This window comes from Erinaceus europaeus, chromosome 11 (genome assembly GCF_950295315.1).
Source record: "Erinaceus europaeus chromosome 11, mEriEur2.1, whole genome shotgun sequence".
Taxonomy (NCBI): domain Eukaryota; kingdom Metazoa; phylum Chordata; class Mammalia; order Eulipotyphla; family Erinaceidae; genus Erinaceus; species Erinaceus europaeus.
The window spans coordinates 84,602,907-84,629,932 of NC_080172.1; the positions used below are offsets into that span (position 1 = coordinate 84,602,907).

General features: G+C 34.6%; 1 protein-coding gene across 2 annotated transcripts in view; it reads right to left on the bottom strand.

Moving 5' to 3' along the window:
- Positions 1 to 7,445: 7,445 nt before the first annotated feature.
- The window catches only part of OLFM3 (olfactomedin 3), a 236,810-nt gene continuing 217,229 nt past the window's right edge, over positions 7,446 to 27,026 (bottom strand). For both annotated transcript variants that reach the window (XM_007532672.3, XM_007532671.2), the window contains exons 5-6: positions 11,820 to 11,926; positions 7,446 to 10,497 (exon numbers count right to left, since the gene is read on the bottom strand). In XM_007532672.3, the coding sequence (XP_007532734.2) occupies positions 9,820 to 10,497; positions 11,820 to 11,926 (785 nt within the window). In that variant the 3' untranslated portion in view covers positions 7,446 to 9,819. The remainder of the gene's footprint in view (positions 10,498 to 11,819; positions 11,927 to 27,026) is intronic.

Sequence of the window (27,026 nt, forward strand, 5' to 3'; positions counted from 1 at the left end):
CTGCCTGTAGTTGGGAAACCTCATTGACAACACCACCACCACTACCACCACCACCACCACCACCAACAACAACAACAACAACAACAACAACACACACACACACACACACACAGACACACACACACACACACACACAGACACACACACACACAGACACACACACACACATTCCTATATTTGAGTAGAGAGTATGTCAACTTTCAAGAGAGCTAATTACCACTGGAAAAACAATTTTTGTATATACAGTCTTCATAGTAACCATGTAAGCCTGTGGTGGCTCAGGATAAAGTGACTGGTCAATGGGAGATTAAAGAATCAATAGATTTCAAAATTGAAAGATCCCCTTTAGACACTTGTTAATGGGTAGTAATTATGAATACAATTCACATTTCAGAGTATCTTTTTATATTTTAATATATTAGTAATTTTTATTTGGGATTTAGACTATCAAAATATCAGTTCTATTGTATGTTTCTTTTTTTTTAAATTGTATTTATTTTTGTGCCTTGAAATAAATAATTGTGAATCCTTATTTCATACTCTTTTCTGATGCTAGGAAAAACATTTCACCTTAAACTCTGACAAATGATGAAACAGTACCATCTAGCTTACAGATGGCATTCAGTAAAAGTGCAATCATTTTGACAAGGCTTGCTTGTTAATGACAGAAAAGACAGAAAAAAATCCCTTTGCTGAAACTCAGCATGATTCTTCAGAGGATCAAATTGTGCACTCTGTCCACTTGAATGCCTGTTAAGTTGCTGGTAAAGGAGACTTTACAACTCCAGTGGTGATAAGACATAGAAAATAAAAAAAACAAAAAAACCATATTTTTTGGTCTATATGAACTCAAGAATCTATACAGTTTGATTTAAAAATTTGGGAAGCCAGTAAAGAGTTCATAACATTGATTTTAAAGATAGCTTTTGGAAACGTTTCTTTCGTTCTTTCTACATTATAGTAGTTTGGTGATTTTAAGAAAAAAACAGAATTTACATTGAATGGGAACATTGGCAAAAGGGCCAATATTTGTAATTTATTGAGAATCAATTCCTATATTATATAAGCACTGCAAACTATGCCTTCTGTACAAAACTGTATTCTGTTTCCTTAGACTATTGCATCATTCTCAAAATATTATTTTTTCCTTTTTAATTTTCTGTTTTAGTTGGTGGGTTTGGGTAAAACTCTGCAGGATGTTCTGGAAGACTCTAAAGGCAAGTTACTTTTGACTACAACAGATGTTGATGGTTTTTAGGAAAATGGTGACTTAATATTGTTTCTATCTCTCTCAGAGAAATATATGGGATTTCCAATTGCCTGCCAGCTATAAGAACAGAAGGACCAAACTGCCTAACCATAAAAGTACAACACTAAAATTCTGACAAGGAAAAAAATTCATGAAGACATTTTAGTTCTTTCCAAAAGAAAACTCTTTTCATAGTAGTTCATTATTTGATGATAGCTCTAAAGATATGATTAAAGAAGGGAGATAAATCATTTAGCTCTAGGTACCAAGACACTTAGCTGTTACGGTATTACTTAAAAAATGCATGCACAGACATAATTAATCTTCCCTTTCCTACTATTATTACTGTTATTATTGTTGTGGTGGTTTTACTAGAATTTATAGTCATAGTTGTTATAAAAAGTATTATAGCAAGCATACTATTCTGTTACCTATTAAACAGATAAAATTGAGGCATTGACTATGTACTATGGTAGACTGAGTTTGATGTTTCTTTCCACTAGCTACTTATTTACTATGTTTAAGCAAGTGAGTATTTATTCTCTGGTATGAATATAAAATTCCAAATCAATTAAAACACTAAGGAGAAGAAAAGCAAGAAGACACAGAATAAGAGATACTTTCTGGAGTTCTGAACTAGAGAACTTTTGGTCTTCTGATTGGTTGCTTAATCAGGTAAACTATTATTTATATACTTTGATATAGATCCAGATACTATTAGACACTACAGATCAAAACACAAAGAAGGCAACTGTGAGGTCTGCCATGGTGAGGTTTGTTTGCTATTTGGTAGAGTGAGATAGTTAGAGATAATGAGCAAGTTCCATTCATTTTGTAGTTAAGTCAGATAAAGCAACATTTAATAAAATGGCCAGTGTCTAAGTTTGATGCTTAGGAAATTCATAGCCTATTCAATACTATCATCTTCAGAGTTCATAAAAGTAGATCCTAGTTTGGCTTTAACAAATTTTAATGTTTGCTATAATTCATACCACTTTTCCTAGTTGATTTAAGTAGTATTTCATCGATACAGCATAAATATTTGCTGAGTGAAAGGGTGGATATTCTAATGTAAATTCTTGTTTTCCTACTGAAAGATTTATTTTTGTCTTTTTGAATTGTCTGGTTTCTTTTCATCCTTTCTTCCTGTATACTGTGACCTGAAATTGCTTCTCTGTTTCAATGGAACTGAAACACTAGGGTTCTGAGAAGCTTACTCTGGACAAAAGAAATCTAATAGACTAAACAAAGCCCCAGGGAGGATAAAGGCCATAAGGAGGATATTCAATGCTGTCAAGATGGGTTTGTTTATATGATAATAAAAACCAGAATTTTATTTAGGGATTCAGTAGAGGTTTTAGATCTATTTATTAAAACCACTAAAACTTCCTTATCCACTGTAATATACCCAGTGTGAGCTGACATAGTGAATGTCTTAAATTTGAAGTTTATTTGAAAAGATTTTTTATAACATCACTGGCAGGTTTCTGATAGAAGTTGATATAACAAAACAGAACACACTTATTTGGGAAAATAAATAGTTGGATTGTAGGCTCAAAGACAAAGTTTTCTGTGTGCTTGTTTTTATAAACATGTAAACTAGTTTTCCCTGAAAATAATTTCACCAACGTCACTATATACTCCTGTAAAGGCAAACTCTACATATTTCCATGCATATTTCTTCAACTCCCACTCTCCCTTGTTTATTTATTTATTTTTTAAAATTAGTTCTTCCCTGCTTTTGTTATCCTTGTTGTTTTTATTATAGTTACTATTGTTGTTGTTATTTATGTCATCGTTGTTGGATAGGACAGAGAGAAAAGGAGATAGGGGAAGACAGACAAGGGGAGAGAAACATAGACACCTGCAGACCTGCTTCACTGCCTATCAAGTGACTCCGCTGCAGGTGGGGAGCTGGCAGCTCAAACTGGGATCTTTCACTGGTCCTTGCCTTTGCACCATGTACGCTTAACCCGCTGTGCTACTGCCTGACTCCCTCTCCCATGATTTTTAATAATGGTGCTCCTTGTGGAATTATTTGGATTGTGTAGTCTATAGGTAGGTTAAGAGGCATCAGTGAAGATTTGGACAACATAAAAAATGTAATTTAGAATGTGGTTATAAATTTAGGTGAGAGAAATATTGTACTATAAACTAGAAATGACACTAATGATTATATGAGAAGTTCTGGATCATAATGGTAAGTAAAGTTATCAAATGTCAGCCTGCAACTAATGCATGGGAAACAGAAAGTTATTGTTTGTTCATAAAAATGAGAGTCATACTGGTTATTAAAACAAATCTGATGGAAGAATGAAGATTCAATTTTGCAAAGAAAGATGGGAGAAAGATACAAAACATAGACTAGATATGGGCTGTAGATAGTAAAACCAAAGACATGGTGGTTGTTGGGAGGAGATTGTGAGGGCACTGGGGGCCTTGTGCATAATGGTAGAGGAAGAGATGAGGTTTTACTTGGCACGATGTATAGACACCTAGCACAGGAAGATGAGAAATTATACATATGTGACAGTTAACATGTAAAGCAATACTTCCCTAATAAAACAACAACAATTAATTATATGTTCAAACAACCTTGTTGGATCAGACTTTATCTGAGGGGCAAGAATAACTTTTGAATATCAGAAATACATTATTTATGCAAACAAATGTCCAATTTCCTGTTAAATGCATATTTCACTTGCTAAGAGTAGTTTCTAATGGAATTCAGTAAAGGCACTAGAGGAAAAAAAGGTTTTTTTTTTATTTTAACTTTTTAAAAATTATTTTTATTTATCTATTGGATAGAGACAGCCAGAAATTGAGAGAGAAGGGGGTGATAGAGAGGGAAAGAGAGACAGACACCTATAACACTGCTTCACCATTTGCAAAGTTTTCACCATGCAGGTAGAGACTGGGGTTCGAACCTGGGCCCTTGTGCATTGTAATATGAGCGCTCAAGCAGGTGTGCCACTACCTAGCCCCTAGAATAATACTTTTATCATTCTTTACATAGTTTACATTGGAGTGGAAACTAGTTGATATCTTCTTAAGTTCTGTGGGGGGTGGAGGGAGAGCCAAGATCATTAATGACAAAAAATAAACCTATATTTTTTACTCAACATGAATTTATCTTATCAACAGTAACTGGAGTTACTTTAATAAAATGATCTTTTAATATACTTGCGGTAGTTGTACATTACATGCTCATCAACTTCAGTGCTTTCTAAACCAAGGCAAGTTAATCACTTTTCTTTTTACTGTTTATATGTCCTTGTGGTAGATATTTCAGAAGAGGACTTTGAAGTTAAGTTTGATGAAACACACTGCATCTGTTCAATCCCATAGTCTGCTGCTGCTGCTTCTGAAAGTGTTAGAATTTCAAGGAAATGTTCTCTCAGATTCAAATAGATGTAGAACAACCTCATAATAGCGACTTTTAAGTCATGAATCAGTCAGGAATGTGCCCTAAAGGCTGGATCATAAAAAATGGATTTGATTCCACTATGTTAAAAGAATTCCTTTACGGTTTTCATAGGGAACAGTTTAAGTTTGTCAGAAAAAAAATATTATTAGAATGATGATTTCTTTCTACTCTGATGTAAATTAGAATTATTGAGAACTGGAAGGCAGAAGACAGACTTCCAGCACTCTGCATAAAGATGCTTAATAAATCTGGAATCGAATTAAATTTCACTGACATAGTGGTGATCTTTAGGGTCATGGTTTTATTTGAAATGTGATGAAAGCTATAAATGAAAGAATGTGCAGCTACACATGCATACTAAATTTAGTACACATTTTCAGGAAGTTCAACGATTTCCTAAAGTGTATTCTTGAGCTCCAATTTAAAAAAAAACTTTCTGCACTGGAGAAATATTAATATTTGATCTGGATTGATGAGATACCTGGGAAGGTATTTACTTTGCCATGTGGATGTGGGTTATGTGTGAGCTCTCTGGCTCTTCATAATTCTGTCTGTCTCTATCTTAAAAAGCAGCATGAAATGGAAAAATCTTAGCTGACAAAAAAAAAGAAGAAGAATATTTCATCCAAAATTATTAGAGAACAGAAATGAAGTGGTCATTTTTTTTAAGTGTGGATCCAATGATGATACTCAATTCCTTGTCTGAATTTACCACAACAGATTGTTTCTTAGAAAGACCTTTAACCAGCTTCTCTAAACATTACCTCCTATATCACCTGCATTCTTTCTATAATACATATTTGTATATTTTCTTCACAACAATTAATACATTCAGAACTTAGATTTCACCAATGTTTTTGTTGCAATGTATTGTTAGTAGAATGTAAGCATATGAAGACTGTCTCTGTTGAGAGCTAGGCATCATTTGACAGAGGGTTTTTCTGAAGTATAAATTTTTGAGTCAATATATAATGCAGTATTATTTATACTGAAATCTCATAAACTTTCATGAAAGTCAGTAAAAGGAAAGTTCATTTATTATGGTTGTCCTTAAACCAACCAGTAGTGACATATGAATTAGTAACATGAATCCATGTGAAGTGAGATCAAGAAATATAAACAAGAGATTGGATAGGTATTACTGAGTTTAACATGTTATATCTCGTCTGTTAGGAACAATATTTTCAAATGGATATGGTTATGGATGATGCGATGTATTCTTGGCAAGGAGCAATATTCTGTCCTTTTATATTATTTTCAGTCATGTTTAGTATCAACTTGTACTTGCAGAGTTTGTTTAGCAATTGGTTACCTGGGCTACACAAGAATTAAGTTGTCTGTCAGTTTGGCATTTTGGAGACAAGACAGATTCCAATAGGGTAAAGAATTCTAATGGAATCATTCAACCAAAAGGAATAAATCAAATAATACAGTTTTTACGTGTGACTAATATAAATCAGCTTGGTAGAATCATTTTGGGGAGTACTTCTGTCTGGTTAGTTAAATAGAAGAGCAATAGTTTTTGTTCTTTATTGAAGAAATTGGATCCACTTGAATTCATTACTTTATAGAAAAATATCTAGAAGACATTGGTGAAGTTAAATTTTCTTCCATAAAAGAATATTTCTGTTACATTTTAAAGTGTAAGTTAATCAGTTCATAAAATATATTTATTAAGCCCAAGGTATTTTCTGAAGAGTCATTGATAATGAAATGTTATTTATAATAGTTTTATGTGGAGTTTACTTATTTTACAAACAGAAACCATTCAGTAGTTTTGATTTCAGCATGGATCCAGTCTATGTATATGTATAATATTTGGGGACCGTTCTAGAAATGGCTTTTTCTGGTTATGATCAGTCAGTTAAAACTTCATGTAGCAACTGTGTTGTAATCAGCGATCTCTTCCTGTATCACAAAAGTTGATCATTTGTTAGTAGCTCTTTTCATGGAGCACTTCTATGATTGTGGACAAGACAAATTAAATGTCCGTTTCTTATAATATCACAGGAGTGCATACTTTATATTTAGTAAAGAATACACACATACCGAATTCATCAAGTCAGTAAGAAGTGATCTTTTCCCTTTGTTTTCAGAAGTACCAATATTGGAAAAATATGCTTTTAGAAACTTCATATATCTATATGTTCTGCATTTACCATAACCTTGAGTTCTTTAAGTTTGTTATGAATTGTATTAAAATCTAGCAGTTGGAGAAACAATTGGTAATCCTGAGTGCTCAAGAGACCAGCTATACTTTGTTGAAAATATATTCCTTAATAAAAATAAACTAAAGCATCAAGATTTGTAAAACATCCCTTAGTAAGATAATGACTGGTACATTTTCAGATAAATGTTAGCACAATTTTATATAGCTACAGTTAAAATTTTTGTATATGAAGGTATTTACTTGTAAATGTTGTAGTGGGTTTTTGGACACAAAGACCACTCTTATTACAAACTTGAATCATTAAGAAGTTAATATGTTTTTCTGAAGATTTCATTAGAGAAAATACTATTGATTTTAAAGACAAAGTGACTCAGCATAGTTGCAGAATAGAGATACTGAATTTGTGATTAATCTTAATCACACATAATGCCACGTATAAGTTCCTAAGATAATTTTTATATATCTTCATATAGATGTGATATACACTGACATACTATCATATTGTGAACTCATAGCTATAAGTCCAAGTTCAAGTAATAAGTATTATGAAGCATTCCTATTTAAGTGTCACAAATACAAACAACACACAAACACAATCAGACATTAATTGTATTATTATTGGAAAGACATGGAAGTTTGCTGATAATTAATTCAGAAAATACCAGTTACACAGTTCACTTAGGACTAAGAGTTTCAGAGCTGGAAGTTCTATACTGTTTGGATTATGTGCATGATTTAAAAATACTCATTATTTCATAAAATTTACTTTGAGATAAAAAAACAGTGATTAGACTAAGTTCTTATTTACTTCAGGCACAAAACTGATAACTTACTAAGAAAACTGTTCTTAAACTGTAAATGTTTAATGAAAATCACATATTGAAACTCATGTTACCCCACTTCTAGTGACTCTAAGAAAGTCTGTGCTTGCTCTAGCAGCACGTATACTATAAATCAGACAGGGTGATGAAATCTTACATAGAAAGCAATAAAGTGCTTTACAAGCTTCACATTTCACAAAGTAGCTGTGATCACCCAGGTATTGAATGTGCATGACATCATATTATATAACTTTTAAAAAAGCAAGAAATGAAGACCCAAATATCTATTAAAGGCCATCTACTTAAAAATTCATTCATTTCACAAGTCAACTGTTTCTCTTCATACAAACTCTCGATATACAAAGTATGACATTATTTTGAAGTTTGTGCAGAATGATGTGTGAATACCTTAATTTTTTTAACTCTCAAAAGCAGAGGAAAACTTATATAAACATTTAAAAAGAGAAGACAATATTGCAAAAAGACCCAGGGTAGTCATTAATTCATGCTTTTTTTTTTGTAGGCAAAAGAAAAAAATTGTTAAACTTAACAAACTCTAAGTTGGGTTATTTAATTTTACAGTTTTGACAGTGAGATATTGGAGAATGATATTTTACTTGTGACATTTGAAATGAATTACTCTTAAGTTAGTAGAATTTCTTTACATAGTGATGTATCTGAATATATATACACACATATATATATCTTTACAACAGAAATTATGACATGTCTGTTTGAAACTAAACATATACAACAATTTAAGTCATATATTATTTAATATAGAATATACTCTTAAAAATGTAAAACCAGTTCACTCTTTCTGTAAAACTGCTTTAGGTAAGCATTTGTAACATATGAAAAGTACATTCAAACAATGGCATGTTTAAGACATAGTAATTATGTCTTTTTGGAATTATTGAATTGAAATTTTTCTAAACTATCTTTTATGATTACAATATGTACGTATATACATGACGAATCAGGATGGCAAGGGGTACCTTCTCACCTTATTTTCTGAATTTGTTATTTGAACACTTGTACAACACAGACAACTCCCAAGTCCTCCCATCATTTTCTTTTGCACAAATCTTGTAAATAACTATCCTGAGTTCAAAATATAAATTCAGATAATGTTAAAGAAATTTTATTCTTAAGGAATTTCTAATGTGCTTTATGTAATTTTAGAATTCCTGGCATGACTTACATTATTGCAAGATTTGTGTACATCATAAGTTAAAAGACCATTATGTACAAAATTTGCTTTGAGTCAACTTAAATCCAATTTGTGTGATTCAGATGCATCTTTCTAAGCAATTACGTGGGCTGCTTTTATTGAAGGGATCTATACAAGTCACTTTTAGAATTCACTGCCAATGATTTTGCAAACGTGGTTTAAGACAAAGATTGTACAAAGAATATGGTTTTATCTTCCTTTTAGTTTATAATGCTGTCTGAAGGGTAAGCTGAGAAGATACTTCCTTCCTGACCACACTTGAAAAGAGAATGATAATAGTTACTGAGATTAAACTTCAGTGTCTTTTAAAAAAATACTACTTACTTTCACAGAAGTGAAGAGATACAATTGCACAATGGTGGTTATAATGGTAGAAATATATATTGTCAGTCAAATGTTAGCAAGAGATTTAAAAATAACTGTACAGCACCGCATCATAATTATATAACAGCAAAATGATATTATTTATCTGTATAAATAAAATCCTTAAACCTTTATGAAAAATAAATGGAAAAAAGTGCTTATTTTTCCTAACTCCTACCAAAACATTTGTCCTAATGTAGAGCAGAAGAGAGTAAAAATGACATTAAAAAAAAATTCATGCATTTAAGCCACCACTAGTGTCTGACTCTAATATAAGGCAGATCATTAATCTTTTGCACAACTATGACTTTAGCCACTTAAATTCTCTTTAGTGCTTTTCATGACAAGGACATGATACGTTTTATAAATATAGAATTGAAATGTGTTTTCAACAGGTTAACTTAATCAGGCTCAGATGTTTTTTAAAACACTAACTTTACAATAAAAATGCTTTGCAGAGATGATGAACAGTAAAAACAGAACAAAACATAATGCTCCTATAGAGTTTTTCACAAATGACATTGTTTAAATCTTTGAAAACAAACTACTTTTTTCTTATGTGCCATCTTCTGTTTTAATGATGTGGAAAAGTGTAACATTGAACAAGACCTGGTGACCATTGTTCCAGGCATAAAGAGCTCTATCTCTTGCATTGTAGTCAAGCATGGATATGTGAAAGTATTGGTTATGGAAGGGAATGTCTGTGTACTCATATGTGGAGGTTTTGGTAGAATAAGAATAATAAACCTTTGCTCCAGTTAGGTGGGAGTTGGTGACATATAATGTTCCACAGATCATGAATGATTCTCCTGCACTTCTTTTGGGATAACCAGTATTCCAACTCTTCATCACCTCCAGGGTATCTTGGTTAAGTTGGCTGATGACTATATTTCCTGCATTCTGGTTAGTTGCATACACAGCCCACAGCCCAATTTCATCAGCCATTAAGTCGATGTCAGAGAATCCACCCCAGGTATAGGGGTAAACGTTGTGAAAACCAGCATACTCCAGGCTTCTTTGGGCCAGAACTCTCCCCATATCAAAGCTGTATTTGATGATGATATTACTTTGATACTTGTTAAAATATAGTGAGCCATTGTAGACAACATGGTTAGTTCCTGCCCATTTGAAAGGAAGGTTGTATGTTCTTGATTCAGCCCCACTGACAAAATCTGCAATTGATTTGTACTCACGGACAATTTTATTGTTAGTGTAACTATCCATGTACCAGACCTGAGAAAAAGGAAAATATAAGTGGAGTTAGTGAGTAAATTCTGAAATTTTCTGAGAATTTCAAATAAGGACTTTGAGGATGATCACGTAATTAACACCACCATTCATGGGCCTAGGAAGCCATGTTATACTACTGCTGACCAGCTACAGTGTGATAATATTGCAGGCTTTTGCAAAATACAGTGGCATAGTCCGTCTAAAAAAGAAATATCTGAGTTAACTTCCCAAAGTTGATCTGGGTTTTGTCCTTTGTTCTTTTTTATTTTGAACATTTTTCATATACCACTAAATGAATCAAATATTTATTATTGCCAATGATAGTGCTTCACACAACACCTGACAGTTCAATGCTATTGATAATTTTAAACATTGTAACCAAATTTACTTATTTTGTTTCTTAAGCTGAAAACTGGTCTGATTTTATATGTTCAATCTATTTCTTCTTTTATGAATGCTACATAATCTTCTAGTAATACATGCTCATTAAATTAATTTTAGGTACAACTAACTATAATTGAAACTATTATGCTAACTCAACTATTAATCTCATGTGAATCTTAATACATACTGAGTTCCATAATAGAACATAAATGAATCTATGATAGTTTTCAGTATATTGGTTTATATAATTAAAACATAAACAATTCTCATTACCTATGGTTTCCAAGGATATTTTAACTTGATTATTGAATTGATTGGGCCTTGAAAGAAATTCACTGATTTCTTTGTAAACTAAGATAGTGTTCAGAAAATTTTTAATAAAATTTGTATATTTGTAATTATCCCATTGTGAATGTAAAACAGGACTAAAACCAGCAATATATATATATATATATACATACATACATATATATATATATATATATATATACTTACTTTGTTCATCAATATATATATATTTTTAGCATTCTGGGAATCACACACATTTCACTGACTTCCCTCTACCCCAGCTGATTTTCCTTTGTTCAGACAGAAAGTAAGAATGAGACAGGTAATATAGCACAAGAGTTTGTCACAACAACAGAGTTACCAACAGTACTGTGTTACTTTTGTTTGGTGTTGGGGTCAAAACCGGACTACTCATGTGGCAAGGCATGTCCTACCTAATCAGCTATCTCTTCACCTTAATATCTTCATAAATTATAGCATATAACATTATAGTAAAACAAGTTTTCCACAATCTGTGGATAAATTATAAAATTAGAACTATTTGTAAACAGTTTAATACTTCTAAAGTTGAAATTATATAATATTGCTGAAGATATGAATAATCCAGCAGACTGTAAATTAAACTTAATTATAAGCAAGTGGAAGCAACATACTCTGTTATTTTTTTCAGAAGCTAAAGGATCTGTCATCCAAGCACCGAATCGAGTTCCAGATGTCTTCACTGTAATTGGGCCTGTGATTTTCATCAATTTGCCACATGCTGAAATCACAGAAGCATAAGCATATTAGGAGAACATGGTCAATGATTCCAACACATACACTACAACTAATGACAAAGAAAGAGACTCTAAAAGAAAAAAGATTCATAAGGTTAACACCACTTATTCTAATATTCATAATTCATAATGGGATCTGTACATTTTATTATAATTTAAACCATAAACAATTTATTTTTTGATGCTCTAGATCTGTGGTATGGAAGAACCGCGTAAGGATCCTGGCTTGAGCCCCCTCCTCCCCACTTGCAGGGAGGTCTCTTCACAAGCAGGTCTGCAGGTATCTCTCTGTTTTTCTCCCTATCTTCCCCTCCTCTCTCAATTTCTCTCTGTCCTATCCAAAAAAACAAAAAGGGGCCACAGAAGCAGTGGATTTGTAATGTAGGCACTGAGCCCCAGCAATAACCCTGGAAGCAAAAAAAAAAAAAAAATCAATGTTTTATGAGAGTAAGAGAGACACCTCTGTAATATGAGGTGCTGAGATAGAACGTGGTACCTCAAAAACACAAAATATGTGTTCTACTCTCTGAGCCACCTCCCTGGACTTGACCTGTTCATTTTAGTCTGAATAATGAATTATATATATGAAAATATATATAAGAACGAAATAGATTAAAGTAGAAAAAAATCAGCAAATGTTTGGTTTAGATATAGAAATGAAACCATTTGCTTTGTTTTGTCAAGCACAACCTGCCTGAAAATGGTTCCACTCTCTCCCCCACTACATTCCAGCCATCTGTCTCTATGGGAAATCAGGGAAACTCAAAAAGTTCCTTCTCCCTTAAATAATAATATGGTGGGTAGGTTGATCACCTTATATGGATGGGTCTTCTGGCCCTAAGAAATAATGTGTAAAATAATGTAAGCCTTTCAGAAGATACTCTTGCATTATCCCACCAAAATGCTGTTAAAATTTGTTTTAACAGAACGGCGTCTTGTTATTTTAAATTGCAGATATGGTATAAACTTCTTCCATCATGATGTTAGATTTCTACTTCATTTTCTTTTACTATAGTCCTGTCACCACTAAAGGTAATGAAAAATGGCCAAGCTTCTTTGACATGTGTTTTCCTCCAGGTTGAATCTTCAACCTATTCTGAAAAAAGTACAGTTCCTTTGTTCCTCGCATGAATAATAGTACTTTGTAAGTTGGCAATAAAGTTATTTAGAATATGAAAATCAGTTCTGGCTTAATATGCTAAATTAATATATACATTTATCTTGCAATTAAAAAATTCTGTAATATAGCTCAAAAGCAGCCAAAGAATGAGATTTGAGACCACTGGAAGTTATGTTTATTTTACATTAATGCTTTACAGGCCGATTCCTACCAGACCAGCACCCATTTGTACCACAGCACCCAGCTTTTACCAATTTCAAACTGGGCACGGCAGGAGCTGATTGATTACAGAGCCCATCAAGGTGCTGACAATAAAGATGAGAACAGGGAGAGTAGGCTGGCTACAATCAGAGCCCGCCACTCCCAATATTGGAATGCGGAAGTGGGGGTCCACAAGAAGCCTATGGATTTTTCATTCAATCACTATTCTTTTCCAAGATCTCATTAAAATGGTAATAAAGACATGTGACTTGTGTGTGGGGGGAGCGGTGTGTTTCAAACCAAGGAGTACAGGAGCCACAGCACAGAAGAAACTAACACATTCTAGAAGGCAAAGGGTGATAGAACACGATAATGAGCAATGTCAGATGAAAACGATATGTCACTGTCTATGCAGGCAAGTGGTTAACAGGGTGTCTCTCTGCCCCGAAAAAGAGAAATAGGGGATCAGACGCATAGTTGTTTAGGAAGTTTCAAGTAAGATAAGGCTTTGAAAAGAGGGACACCAATGAAAGCATGTTTTAAGAGCAGCGGACTCCTTTTTCATCAGAGATGATAGACCCCAAAAGGCAGACAAAAAGAAAAAAAAATCTACAATTTGTTAATTAGATGAAAACTTAACATTAGGACAACTTATACAGGTTTTAGATCTTTAAAACAAAGTTCCTGTATTCTGAAACTGGTAGTCTCCTTGCCTACTTACCAAATGCCAAGTTCTACCTAAACACTTTTTTTTCCTTTTTCCTACAGGGTTTTTGTCGAGGCTCAGTGCCTGTACTACAAATCCACTACTCCAGGAGGCTAATTTTTTCCCTTTTGTTGCCCTTGTTTATCGTTGCTGTTATTATTATTTTGTTTTTAGTATTATTGTTGTTATTGCTGTCATTGTTGTTCAGTAGGACAAAGAGAAATCGAGAGGAGCGGAAGACAAAGAGGTGGAGAGAAGGATAGACACCTGCAGACCTGCTTCGCTCGCTTGTGAAGCGACCCCCCTGCGCGTGGGGGAGGCTGGGGCTTAAACCAGGATCCTTGTGCGGGTCTTTGCTTCACACCATGTGTGCTTCACCCGCTGCGCCACCGCCCGACACCCACCTAAACACATTTTATAGTTTAAATATTTTAAAAATAGTTTTAAAATAACATATTTTCAAAAACATTTCTAGTAAGAATGATCAAACTCACTGTGATAAGATAGAGATAATTCAGAGACCAAAAGAAAGTCTTTTAGCTTTATAGAAGTTTCTATGTTATAGACTATTTGCTGTGAAAGTGAAATGCAAAAGAACTACTAGAAATTACAAATATGATTACATTAAGAATAGGTCAGAAGATAAAGAGAATCATTCACAAAATTATTATAAATGAACTTATTAGAAATACTTATGGATTTATTCCATAATCCTCGAGATCTTTTTAATCTTTACTTATTGGATAGAGACAGCCAGAAATCAAGAGGGTAGGGGAGATAGAGAGCGTGAGAGACAGAGAGACACCTGCAGCTCTGTTTTACCACTCGCTTTCCCTCTGCAGGTCAGGATTGTGGGCTTGAACCCGGGTCCTTGCACATTGAAAACATGTGCACTCAACCAGGTGCACCACCGCCCAGCTCCTAATCATATATTTCTTAAGAGCAACTTTCTAGAATTATTTATATATATAATATTATATGTAATATATTATATATATTATAATGAGCAATTAGTAGAGAAAATGAGCATAGCAATTATGCAGAGAATTTCTACACTATAAACCTAAGCATTAGAACCTGAGTGGTGGGAACCAGGTAGTAACACAGCGGATTAAACACACATGGCAGAAAGCGTAAGGCCCGTAAGGATACCAGTTTGAGTCCCCGGCTCCCCATCTGTAGGGGAGGTTGCTTCACAAGCGGAGAAGCAGGTCTTCAGGTGTCTATCTTTCTCTCCCCCTCTCTGTCTTCCCTTCCTTTCTCTGTCCTATCCACAACAATGACAACAACAACTATAAACAACAAGGGCAACAAAAGGGAAAAAAAAAATAGCCTCCGGGAGCCATGGATTCTTAGTGCAGGCACCCAGCTCCCACCAATAAATCTTGTGCACTCAACTAGGTGTTCCACTGCCTATCATCCTCCCCCCATTAAGAATGCTTTCTAAAATAATTTAAACTGTATCTTATTTCAAGCTATGTTAGTTTTTCCTGAGGCTCCAAGGTCCCAGGTTCAGTCCCAAGCACTATATAAACTAGAGTTGAGCAGTGCTCGCTCTGGTATCCCCCCCCCCCAATGTATACTATTAAAAATGAAAGAAAGAAGCAAATTCAGTTAATTTTCCATGTTTAGTTTTCTTTAAGAAACATATCAGAACATATACATAGGACATGCCCAATTTCTTACTAGTCCTTGAGATGTGGTATTGCATATGCATCTTAACTGTGGCTGTATTACTTACCTCAATGATCTAGTAAGTCAGTATAATTTCTAAAGCCTTAACCAGGCTACTTATCTCTATGCTCTAGTAAGTCAGTATAATTTTTAAAGCCTTAACCTTGAGATCTTACTAGCTGGGCTTTTACATTTGATATGACCAGTTTCGAAATATGCAAATAAAACTCCATGGTCTGATTCTAATAAAGGATATTTTATGTCTAGTCTCTGTCTAGTAAAGAGAATCTCAACATTTATTAACTTTGTGTTTTACGTCTACTGATACTATATGCTATTCTCTCTATAATTTTCTTCCATGTCTATCACTCATCAGATTTTATCCATCTGCCAAGTTTACTCACTTTGTTCAGTGTCAACATTTGTTTTCCTATCAAGACCCTGGGTTTTACTTTGTTCTACCACAGTTATCATGAAAAAATTTACATATTTTAAATAGTTCATTTTTTGTAGTATTGTTCTAAATACACATTTGAAGTGAGGAAGTAACGACCCAATGTCTTGATGGTCTGAAAACAATATTTTTATCTTAAATGTGTCTGATAGTTTTAATATGAAATAGTGCATATACTGAAATTTTTGACTTGAGTTTATAGCAGTAAACATTATAGAAAATTATTAAATACACTGAGATTTACAGTGGGATAAAATTGAGGATCCAGCAATAGGCTCCCACATTGATGACTAACTAATTTTTGACAAAGGAGTCCATACAGTTAAGTGATGAATGGAGATTTCTCTTCAACAAGTGGTGCTAGGAAAATTGGATGAAATTGAACTATCACTTATCACCTAGCATAAAACTCATATCTAAGTGGGTCCAGGGCAGGGATAATAGGCCAGAAACTATTAAATACATAGAAGAAATCATTGGCAGGACACTTCATGACTTATACTTCAAAAAACCTTCAAGGATTCAAATCCAGCAGCAAAGCAAACAAAAAATAAAACAGTGGGGCTACATCAAACTGAAAAACTCTGCACAGCAAAGGGTATCACCACCTAAACATACTTATCCAAAAAGATCTGTATATACCTAGGTTTACAGCAGTACAATTTGTAATAACTCAAACTTAGAAGTAACATAGGTGTACAACAATAGATTAGCAGGCATGAAAGATGTACTATTGTAGTAAACCACACACACACACACACACACACACCATCAGGATAATTATTGTCATTTATTATTCCACACATTATTACTCTTGATAATTAAAACAATAAAAACTAATATATAGATATGTAATTAAATAAAAAGAAAGAGAGCTTTCAATGTTGATTTCTCTCTAGTAGAAATTTCTTTTACAAATAGGTACTGAATTTTAAGTTAAAAATCTTTTTTTTTCAAATGAAATCAGTAAAACTAAAGTCACAGGAATTTGTAAAATCCAGTTGCTAATACTATTATTTGTAATTTCGTATATCTTAGTGTTTCCTAAATCCAGGAAGTATAAAACATAAAATAAAATAAAAATAAGAGAAATTTATAATCCTTATATGCTCCAAAGTAGCTTTTGTCCAAATAAATCATTATCTTTTTTGCTTTACTCTAACTTTCTCTGAGGACAAAGGAAACCAGACAGAAAGGATAATTTCCCTAAATGCCTGGAAGACAAATGTTCCTGCAGAAGTGGGTGGCAAAGGAGGAAGTTAAAAGTCTTGCTTCATTGATTTTCTCCTGCTATGCTTTACTGCTTACAGTGGAACACTTGAAATATTAGCATTTTATAATATATTACATGTGTATGGTTCTTCATACTCAGAAAATAAACTAAATAGTTGAAAAAGTATTTTATTTCTCTGTTGACATTTAGATGTTAAGTTCTTTAATGATTAGTTGAAATTCATGTGTATCAAGCAGTAGCTTGGGAAAAGTCATTTGGGATTTAACAAGATCAGTTGTTTGGATCCGCAAAGCATGGAAACCATCTGTTTTCTATTATGTTTATTTCTGTAATAAATAATTGTACTTTGTAATATCTTGAACTAACTTCTGGATTGGAATCCTTAGGCTATGCCTTTATCAGTAAAGTTAAGGGAATAGTAAACATTTACACTACGAAGTTACTTCTTTTTACTTAAGGCCATTGGTGAACTAATGAAGCAAGAGTTAGATGTAATTTGCTCTTCAAAGTTTATCTATTAAACCAATTAAACTAAGTTTATTCCTACCACACATTTGATATAAAATCTGTATCATTAGACCTTTTATTTGCCTATCTATTCTTATGAACTATATACTGTTGAGAGAACATGGAGCTATGATAAATGAATTTTCAGTATGTATCTGCTAAGTAGGATCAAGAACAGGTATCTAAATACACCCACTCTTTCAAAATTAACAAAAATTTACCTTTAAATAATAGTAATAGTTATTATTATTGTTATTTATGTCTCAAATATTGGGGGGATTTGAGATTTGTATGTAATGGTGAGAGGTGTGGTGTGGTAGTATAAAACATACTTTGAAAAAGGTATAAAATTATACCACCTAAAACATAATACAATCTTATAAGCTAACACTGCTTCAATAAAAAGTAAACATATTATGTAAATGTCTTTGGGAAAAACCTATCATGTGAGCTCAGTAGAGTAGAACTCATTGTATTTATGAAGTTCTACCAAAATAATTTTGAATGCCTTCTTATATAGAGTATGATTGGACTATAATCTAAGAGAATTTAGTATATTAAAATGAAAAAAAAACAGAGGATCACTTTATGGCAAAATATTATACATTATCCACAATGCGTTAAAGAGCTACAATTACAGAGTTCCAGGAGGATGACTCATCATAAGTGCACTAGCATTGGAGAATTTTCCATTTATGTTACAATCTAGAATTTTAGAGAGTATAGGACTGTCTTTGCTAAATGACTCAATTGAAGATATTCTCAATTTAATTTGAGGGTATGTTTTTGAAAATATTTCCCTCTTATTTTTATTTATGTATTTTGCCAGAGCACTGCTCAGCTCTGGCTTATGGTGGTACATGGGACTGAACCTGGGACTTTGGAGCCTCAGGCATGAGAGTCTGTTTGCATAACCATTATGCAATCTACTCTTGCCTGCCTTAAATCTTCCAACCAGGTCTCATACCTCTCTATATTGGTCATACATGTTAACTTTTTCTTGTAATTTTTGCTTTTGTAGTATTTTTGGTGTTTCTTGTTTTAAGTGCAAAGTAGAATCATCTATCACCTGTTTTGGAATGAACATATTGTTTCGCTACTAAACTAAAACAAAACAAAACAAACAGATCTCAACAAAAAGGTGAAACATATTGGGCTTTTATCCCCCCCAATTGTTTTTATGTGTCTTATATTTGACATACATTGATTTATTTCTTGAAGGCAGTTTAAAGCTTTATTTCTTTTTAAAAGCATTGCTTTCTAAGACTCTATGAACACTATTTTTAACTCATTGTATTCCTGGTTTATTATGGTAGTCTAGAAGGATTCACCTAAACCATGATGAAGATGGTCCCTGAGCTCTCAGGACAAGGATAACTTGTTATTGAGTAAGTGAGGGACTCTTTATTTTCTCCCTCCCACTCTTCTACCTATCTTCCTCCCTTCATTCCTTCTTTATTTTCATCCGTCTAAACACTTTCTTTTCATCAAAAAGGACATTTTCTGTAAAATGTGCTAAGTGTCATTGGGGTATTGTTTGTGTGTGTGATTGGAGGTGGTTGGGTGGGAAGGGGAGGTTCTGTATAATAGACTATGTCAGGCGAATCCTACTATATCAAGGAGCAGTTAGAGAAGAAGCTTTAGAAAGTTGGTATCAGGAACAACAAAAAGACCCCTTTGTGGGCCCCCAATAGGACCTTGCCCTCAAGTTGGATCAACAATGGTAGAGAATGTTCCATCTTCCGAAGGGAGGCTGGACAACATACTCTATGCTACGATGATGAAGATGGGTCGATATTGGGTCAGCTTGTAATGTTCCTACTCAAGACCACAGAATGTGAGCTTAGATCTACAGGGATGCAGAGGTCACATAGGCTCCTGAGCTGAGTATGGGCCCCAGGCCAAGTCAGATCGATGGGCTTTATAGTCAACAATATTTATACCCCTTCCCCATGTTAGGTAGCTCCTCTCTTCCCTGATCCAGCTTTCTGTCCCTTTTCCAGCCATGACATCACCTCCCCAGACAATAACCTGCATATCAATCCACCTGTATATCAGATTTCAGGCATATCAGATCTCATAGAAAATAAGCATATCAGATCTTATATCTCACCGCTTATCACATCTCAGAGAAAAACAAAAAACAAAAAACAAACAAACAAGCAAAAGAGTATAGCTGCAGGCCCTTTGAAATTTAACTAAAATATACCTACTATCTATCTACAAAATGGAGGAACCCCCAACACTTCATCTACATTATTACAGCCTTCAGGTCCATGATCATTCAGCAATTTGTTTGGCTTTGTATGTTAACTCTCTTTTCAGCCACCATGTTCCAGATGCTAGCATGATGCCGACCAGACTTCCCTGGACAGAGGACCCCACCAATGTGTCCTGGAGCTCTGCTTCCCCAGAGCCCCACCCTACTAGGAAAAGAGAACAACAGGCTGGGAGTATGGATCGACTAGTCAGCGATTGCTTTCCCATGTTCAGCGGGAAAGCAATTAAAGAAGCCAGACCTTCCACCTTCTGCATCCCACAATGACCTTAGGTCCATACTCTCAGAGGGGTAAAGAATAGGAAGGCTATCAGGGGAGGGGATGCGATACGGAGATCTGGTGGGAATTGTGTGGAGTTGTACCCCTCTTATCCTATGGTTTTGTTAATGTCTTCTTTTTTAAATAAATACAAAAGTTAAAATAAAAACAAACAAACAAAACAAAGTTGGTGTCTGATGTATGAAATAAAAATTATTAAAATTAAGACAGTTCATATGAGATGGAAGAATGTTCCATAAATTAGAAAAAGAAATTGAGTGGCTTCACCAGAAGGTAAGAAAGCATGCCTAGATCAGGAAAGTGTATCACTAGAATGGTTCAAACTTAAGAGTCCATGGTGAGAGCTTGACAAGAAAATACTGGAGAAGTAGGCACCATCTACATAATCAGTGTCTTTTTAAAGTGATCTTTAAAGAGGAAAAAAAAAAGGTGATATTGCATACAAGTGACATTCAGAAAGGAACAACAACAGCAACAACAACAACAACAAAACAATTCACCTACTTCTACAATTACTGGGCAGATATTAGTTCTAGTCACTGAACTATACTTGTGGTGTGCAAAATTTTTTGTATTATTTTCTTTACCTGACAAAAAATATTAAATGTGGAGAAAAAAAAAACTCACGTTTGAACTCAGTACTTTGACTTGAAATCAATGCTTCCATTTTGTACCTTTGGAAAACTAGTTTTAACTGACTATTGTCAATAAATTGTCAGCAATAGTTCCGACTCCAGAGTTCTTGTAGTGATTTGATTCAATATGGGTATAATAATGGATGGTAGGACCTATCAAGTAGTAGGCTCTCAGTGCTTCTATAATTATAATATATTTGTTCCTATTAAAATGCAAGAGTCTTAATGGTACAGACAGTCTACTACACAACTTTATATACTCAAGTACCTGGTAAAAAGCCAGTATGTAAAGGAAAATTAATATATATATATATGATAAGTGTTCATAACAATTTCATTCTGTATTTTTATTTCTTTATTTTTATTATTTAAACATTTTATTTATAAAAAGGAAACACTGACAAAAACCATAGGATAAAAGATGTTCAACTCCACACAGTTTCTACCACCAGAACTCCATATCCCCTCCCCTCCTCTTATAGCTTTTCTATTCTTTAACCCTCTGGGAATATGGACCAAGGGACATTATGGGATGCATAAGGTGGAAGGTCTGGCTTCTGTAATTGCTTCCTCTGCTTCCTCGATGAACATGGGCGTTGACAGGTCGATCCATACTCCCAGCCTGTCTCTCTCTTTCCTTAGTGGGGCGGGGCTTTGGGAAGCGGAGCTCCAGGACACACTGGTGGGGTCATCTGCCCAGGGAACTCTGGTTGGCACTATGGTAGCATCTGGAAAGTAAGGACTACAAAAGCTGAATAACAGCAAGAGACTGGCATACTTTAACGATGACTCTTTAGTCACTGTCAGGCCACCTCATCAGCTGGGGCCCTAGTCAAGAGTCCTGAGATTCCCAAACAGACATGATAGGCCTAGACCTCGAATCAATCCCTCTCTTCATTGTTACTGGTCATCTCTATTAGGAGCAACACAATAGATCCCTTTGTGGGCACCCATAGGACCTTGCTGTCAATGTGGTTCAACAACAGGCAGAGAATGTTTCATCCTCTGAAGGGAAGCTGAACAACATACTCTATCTTCCACCTGAGAAAGATGGGTCCTGAAATTGGGGCAGCTTGGAACGTTCATTCTGTTTTTAAAACATAGTTGGCATAAGTTGTAAAGACAGTAAATTAAGTTTGATTGCTCCTGACCTCAACTTTCATATGCTCCTGATCCTCGTGCAGAATACGAAACCTCCAATTTATATTCATGGAAAGATGCATCTGGTGCTTCACTAGATGGCACCAAACCATTGCCCTACAACAACTAATTGGGAAAAGGGGGCAGAGGCCTGGAAGGCTGCATGACCTGATCGTAATCTATATTAAACTTCTCCTGCTGCTCTCAGGGAGTGTGGAGGCTGTAAGCATGCTCTTTTAAAGTCTCACATGCTTATAATTATATTTTGCACATTTAAGAATGTGATGTGATTTAATTAAGCATAAAGGAATTTATTCTACTCAGTCTCTCATAGGAGAAAATTAAAGCATGTAGGAAAGAACATTATTGTACTTTAGGCCACCAGGGTGTATTGCTGTTGATGTATTTTTCCCAATTTCTATTTTCTCTAAAACTTTAATTCTTTAGAAGTGATATACTGAATAGTGCCCTTCAGAGCTCAAGGACATGAATGCTTCAATGCCTTACTTACTCTTTGTAAATTACTCTTTAGTAACTTAAATCTTGTAGATTGGCACCTCCTTTCTATCTATTTTTTTTTTTTTTGCATCTTAAAATTCATGTGATATACATTGGTATTTCTCTTCTAAAAACAAACCCAATGTAAAGGCAAGTAAAAATGCTTCATCATTCCTAAAATCTGATTTTCTTTTTATCTCCTGCTAATTGGCTGTATGTTGAAATGTTTTTGTGAAATGTAAAGATATCACTGATTCATAATCCTTCTTGCTCCTGTTACTATATTGTTGATATCATAACTACCCAGTGTTCCGTTCACTGTAGCAATTCAATTTTAGACCCTTTTGGAACAGAGCCTGATATGTATTTTTTGTTTGTTTGTTTGTTTCATACACTTCCTGCTGATGGCCTTAATGTAGATTAAGATCTGCTTTCTGGGCCCATGTGTTCTGATATTTTAATAATTGGGCACCTACTTATGAGGTAATATGAGGCATGGAGTTAAAAGGCTTCACAGATTATACGTGGTATAATCTGTGCCAGTTCCCAGGAAGTTTAAACACCTAGTACACTGTTAACTGGATATAGTGCAATTGGATACAGTGTTATAGCTATAGCAGTGGCATATTCAGAATTATGTCTGCTTCCTTTGTGAAAAATATGTATGTATATATACACACCTACATGCATGTATATATTACATACCATCTTTCAAATTGCAGTAATTATTTTTAGATAAAAATGTAAAAATAACATCTTTTAAAAAACATTTATTTTTATTTATTTATTTATTCCCTTTTGTTGCTCTTGTTGTTTTATTGTAGTTATTATTGTTGTTGTTGTTAATGTAGTAGTTGTTGGATAGGACAGAGAGAAATGGAGAGAGGAGGGGAAGGTAGAGAGGGGGAGAGAAAGCTAGACACCTGCAGACCTGCTTCAACGCCTGCAAAATGACTCCCCTGCAGGTGGGGAGCCAACTGGGATCCTTATGCGGGTCCTTGCACTTCCGGCCACGTGGGCCACGTGCACTGTGCACTTAACCTGCTGCGCTACTGCCGGACTCCCTAAATAACATCTTTTTTTTTTTCAGAATCACATAACTGCATATTTTACTGTATCAGGGTCATCTGTTTATCTGAGAGACAATTCTGAATCGTAGTTTCTAAAAGATAATTAAAGGTTGTAGATGACATATTTCCTTTCTGCTTATGAAACTGCCAGTATGCAGTTTTCATTAATTTCACATAAACTTATGATGCTGAAAAGTGGCCATCAAAGCATGAGAGTCATTGTTTATGGCACTGATCTCTCTAGCCAAGTAAATATGATATAAGGTTGCTAGTAATATTAGAAATAATTGTGATGTGTATGTATTATACAGTAATTTGTGAGGCTATATCAATTAATACAAAGAATAATAATCTTTTCAAGTAAGAAAGCTGAATTCTAGTTTTATTGCTCTTTAATTTTGTATTTGGTCACTGGATTTTATACTTTAACTAAAAATGGATATTCCTGCAGTTTATTAGGTATGCATTTTCTTTCTAGCTTTCTGGTTCATGGAATAAAATACTAAAAAAGAGTCTAGTATATATTTATATGGATCAGAATACTAAGACCTAAAACCAACACAGAAACATTATAGGGATCATGTGGTGGTGCACCTGGTTAATCACACACACTACAGTGTGCAAGGACCTGGGTTCAAGCCCCCAGTCCCCATCTTCAGGGGGAAATCTTCAGGAGTGGTGAAGTAGAGCTGCAGGTATCTCTCTGTCTCTCCCCCTCTCTAACTTCACCTCCTCTCTCAATTTCTCTATGTTTCTATCCAATAATAAATAAATAAACAGAAGCATTATCTAGGATTCAATAAGAAGTACAGTGAATTTGTGGTTTTAGTTATAATATTTTATTAAATATTTATTTGTTTCTTGATTAGAGAGAGAAGGAGAGAGAACTGGAGCATCTCTCTAGCATATATGTTGCCAGAGACCAAACTCTTAAAGTTCATACTTGAGAATTCAACAATTTACCCATTGTGCCACATCCTGGGTCACTGGATTAATCTATTTTAATATATTTTGTTATAATATTTTATATTTTTTGAAATAGCATTGCATTATGACATTACAAAAGTTGTAGGTATGCATTATTAGGTATTGATATACAGATACTATTTTTAATACTGGAGTAGGTTTTGTGGGAAGAGTTATATGTGGATTAAGAAATAAACAAATTGGGGTTTATGAAAAACCTGAAAGGAATATACGATTACCTAATTGCAGTAGATAACAATTTCTAGGCAAAGGAAATGTCATCTTAGTTATGCAAAGAAACTCTCATGTCCTAGACTACAAAGTCTTAAGTAAAGTAATTTTCCATACCACTATAACTGAGAGCTGAGCAGGTGCTACAGTTAAAAAAAAAAAAAAAAAGAATCAAGGACCTGGATGTTGGATCAGAAACTATCAAATACTTAGAAGAAAACAGTGTTGGAACAATTTCCCACCTAAACCTTAAGGACATCTTTGATGATACAAACCCAATTGCAAGGAAGACTAAAGCAAAAACAAACCAATGGGACTACATCAAATTGAAAAGCTTCTGCACAGCCAAAGAAACTATGACAAAAATAAGGAGACCCCTCACAGAATGGGAGATCTTCACATGCCATATGTCAGACAAGAGACTAATAACCAAAATATACAAAGAGCTCAGCAAACTTAGCAACAAAAAAGCAAATGACCCCATCCAACTCTTCCTCTGCATTACTCCATCCTTTAGGGTCATGATTAGTCAACAGTTTGTTTGACTTTATATATTAACTCTTTTTTCAGCCCCCAGGTTCCAGATGCTAACATGATGCCAACTGGACTTCCCTAGGCCGATGACCCCACCAATGTGTCCTGGAGCCCTGCTTCCCCAGAACCCTAATCCACTAGGCTGGTAGTATGGATCAACCTGTTAGTGCCCATGTTCAGTGAGGAAACAATTACAGAAAACAGATCTTCCACCTTCTGCACCCCATAATGACCCTGGGCCCATATTCCCAGGAGGATAAAGAATAGAAAGTTATCAGGTGAGGGGATGGGATATGGAATTCTGATGGTGGGAACTGTGTGGGATTGTATCCCTCTAATCCTGTGGCTTTTGTCAGTGTTTCCTTTTTATAAATAAAAATTAAAAAAAATCATACACAAACATTAAAAAAATAATAGCTAGGCAAGGAAACTCAGAGAATAATATATTTTACAAGTGACATTGATTTCTAAAATTAAACTATTGATAATTCCATTAATTTACCATGTGCTGCTTGTTATTGTCAAGCTTTATTGCTATAGATCAACTCTTTTAGAGAGATAGAAACAGACAGAGGAGAGAGGGGAAGAAACTGCAGCACTATGGTGTAGTAGGCCTGGGTTTCCAGTTGATATATTTGCATAACAAAACAGGCACACTACTCATGTGAGCTATCTTGCTGATTAGGTTTCCATGTTAATCCTTCAGAAATATAATTAAACAAAAATAGTTATTAGCTGAAACCATTCACTTGCATGTTCCTATTTTAATGGAGTTCATTGGTACTTAGTAGATAACTTTGTCTCAGTGGGATAAACATAAGAGCCCCAAATCAGCTCCAATACCTATGGACTTCTATTTTTGACAAAAGGGCCCAAAAGATTAAATCAAGTAAGAAAAATCTCTTCGGCTGGTGGGGCAGAGCCAAGATGATGACTTGGAGGCAGCTGCTGGCATGAGCTCCAACAACAATTGCTGGAAAAGGTAGGATACCTGGCCATCAGCAGGACGGTGAATAAGGGGTCCTAAGTGTGACACCAAGGAGGTGACTATAGCTCAATTTGCGTTAGAAAACAGAGAAAAGGGAGTCAGGCTGTAGCGCAGCGGGTTAAGTGCAGGTGGCGCAAAGCACAAGGACCGGCATAAGGATCCCGGTTCAAACCCCGGCTCCCCACCTGCAGGTGAAGCAGGTCTGCAGGTGTCTATCTTTCTCTCCTCCTCTCTTCCCCTCCTCTCTCCATTTCTCTCTGTCCTAACCAACAACAACGACAATAACAATAATAACTACAACAATAAAACAAGGGCAACAAAAGGGAATAAATAAATAAAATAAAATATTTTTAAAAAAAGAAATTCTTTTAAAAAAAGAAAAAAAAAGAAAACAGAGAAAAAAGGAAGGAAATGTTTTGATTATTTCAGAAGCGCACCCCTCTCCCCCACTCTATAACCAGACCCCAGGGACAGGAGAACTGCTACTAGCAGGCTTCCCACTGAACTTTTTTCTTTAGCAAGATTCCTGGCTCACCTGGGGTGTGATTCCAAACCTTTTCCTTTCTGA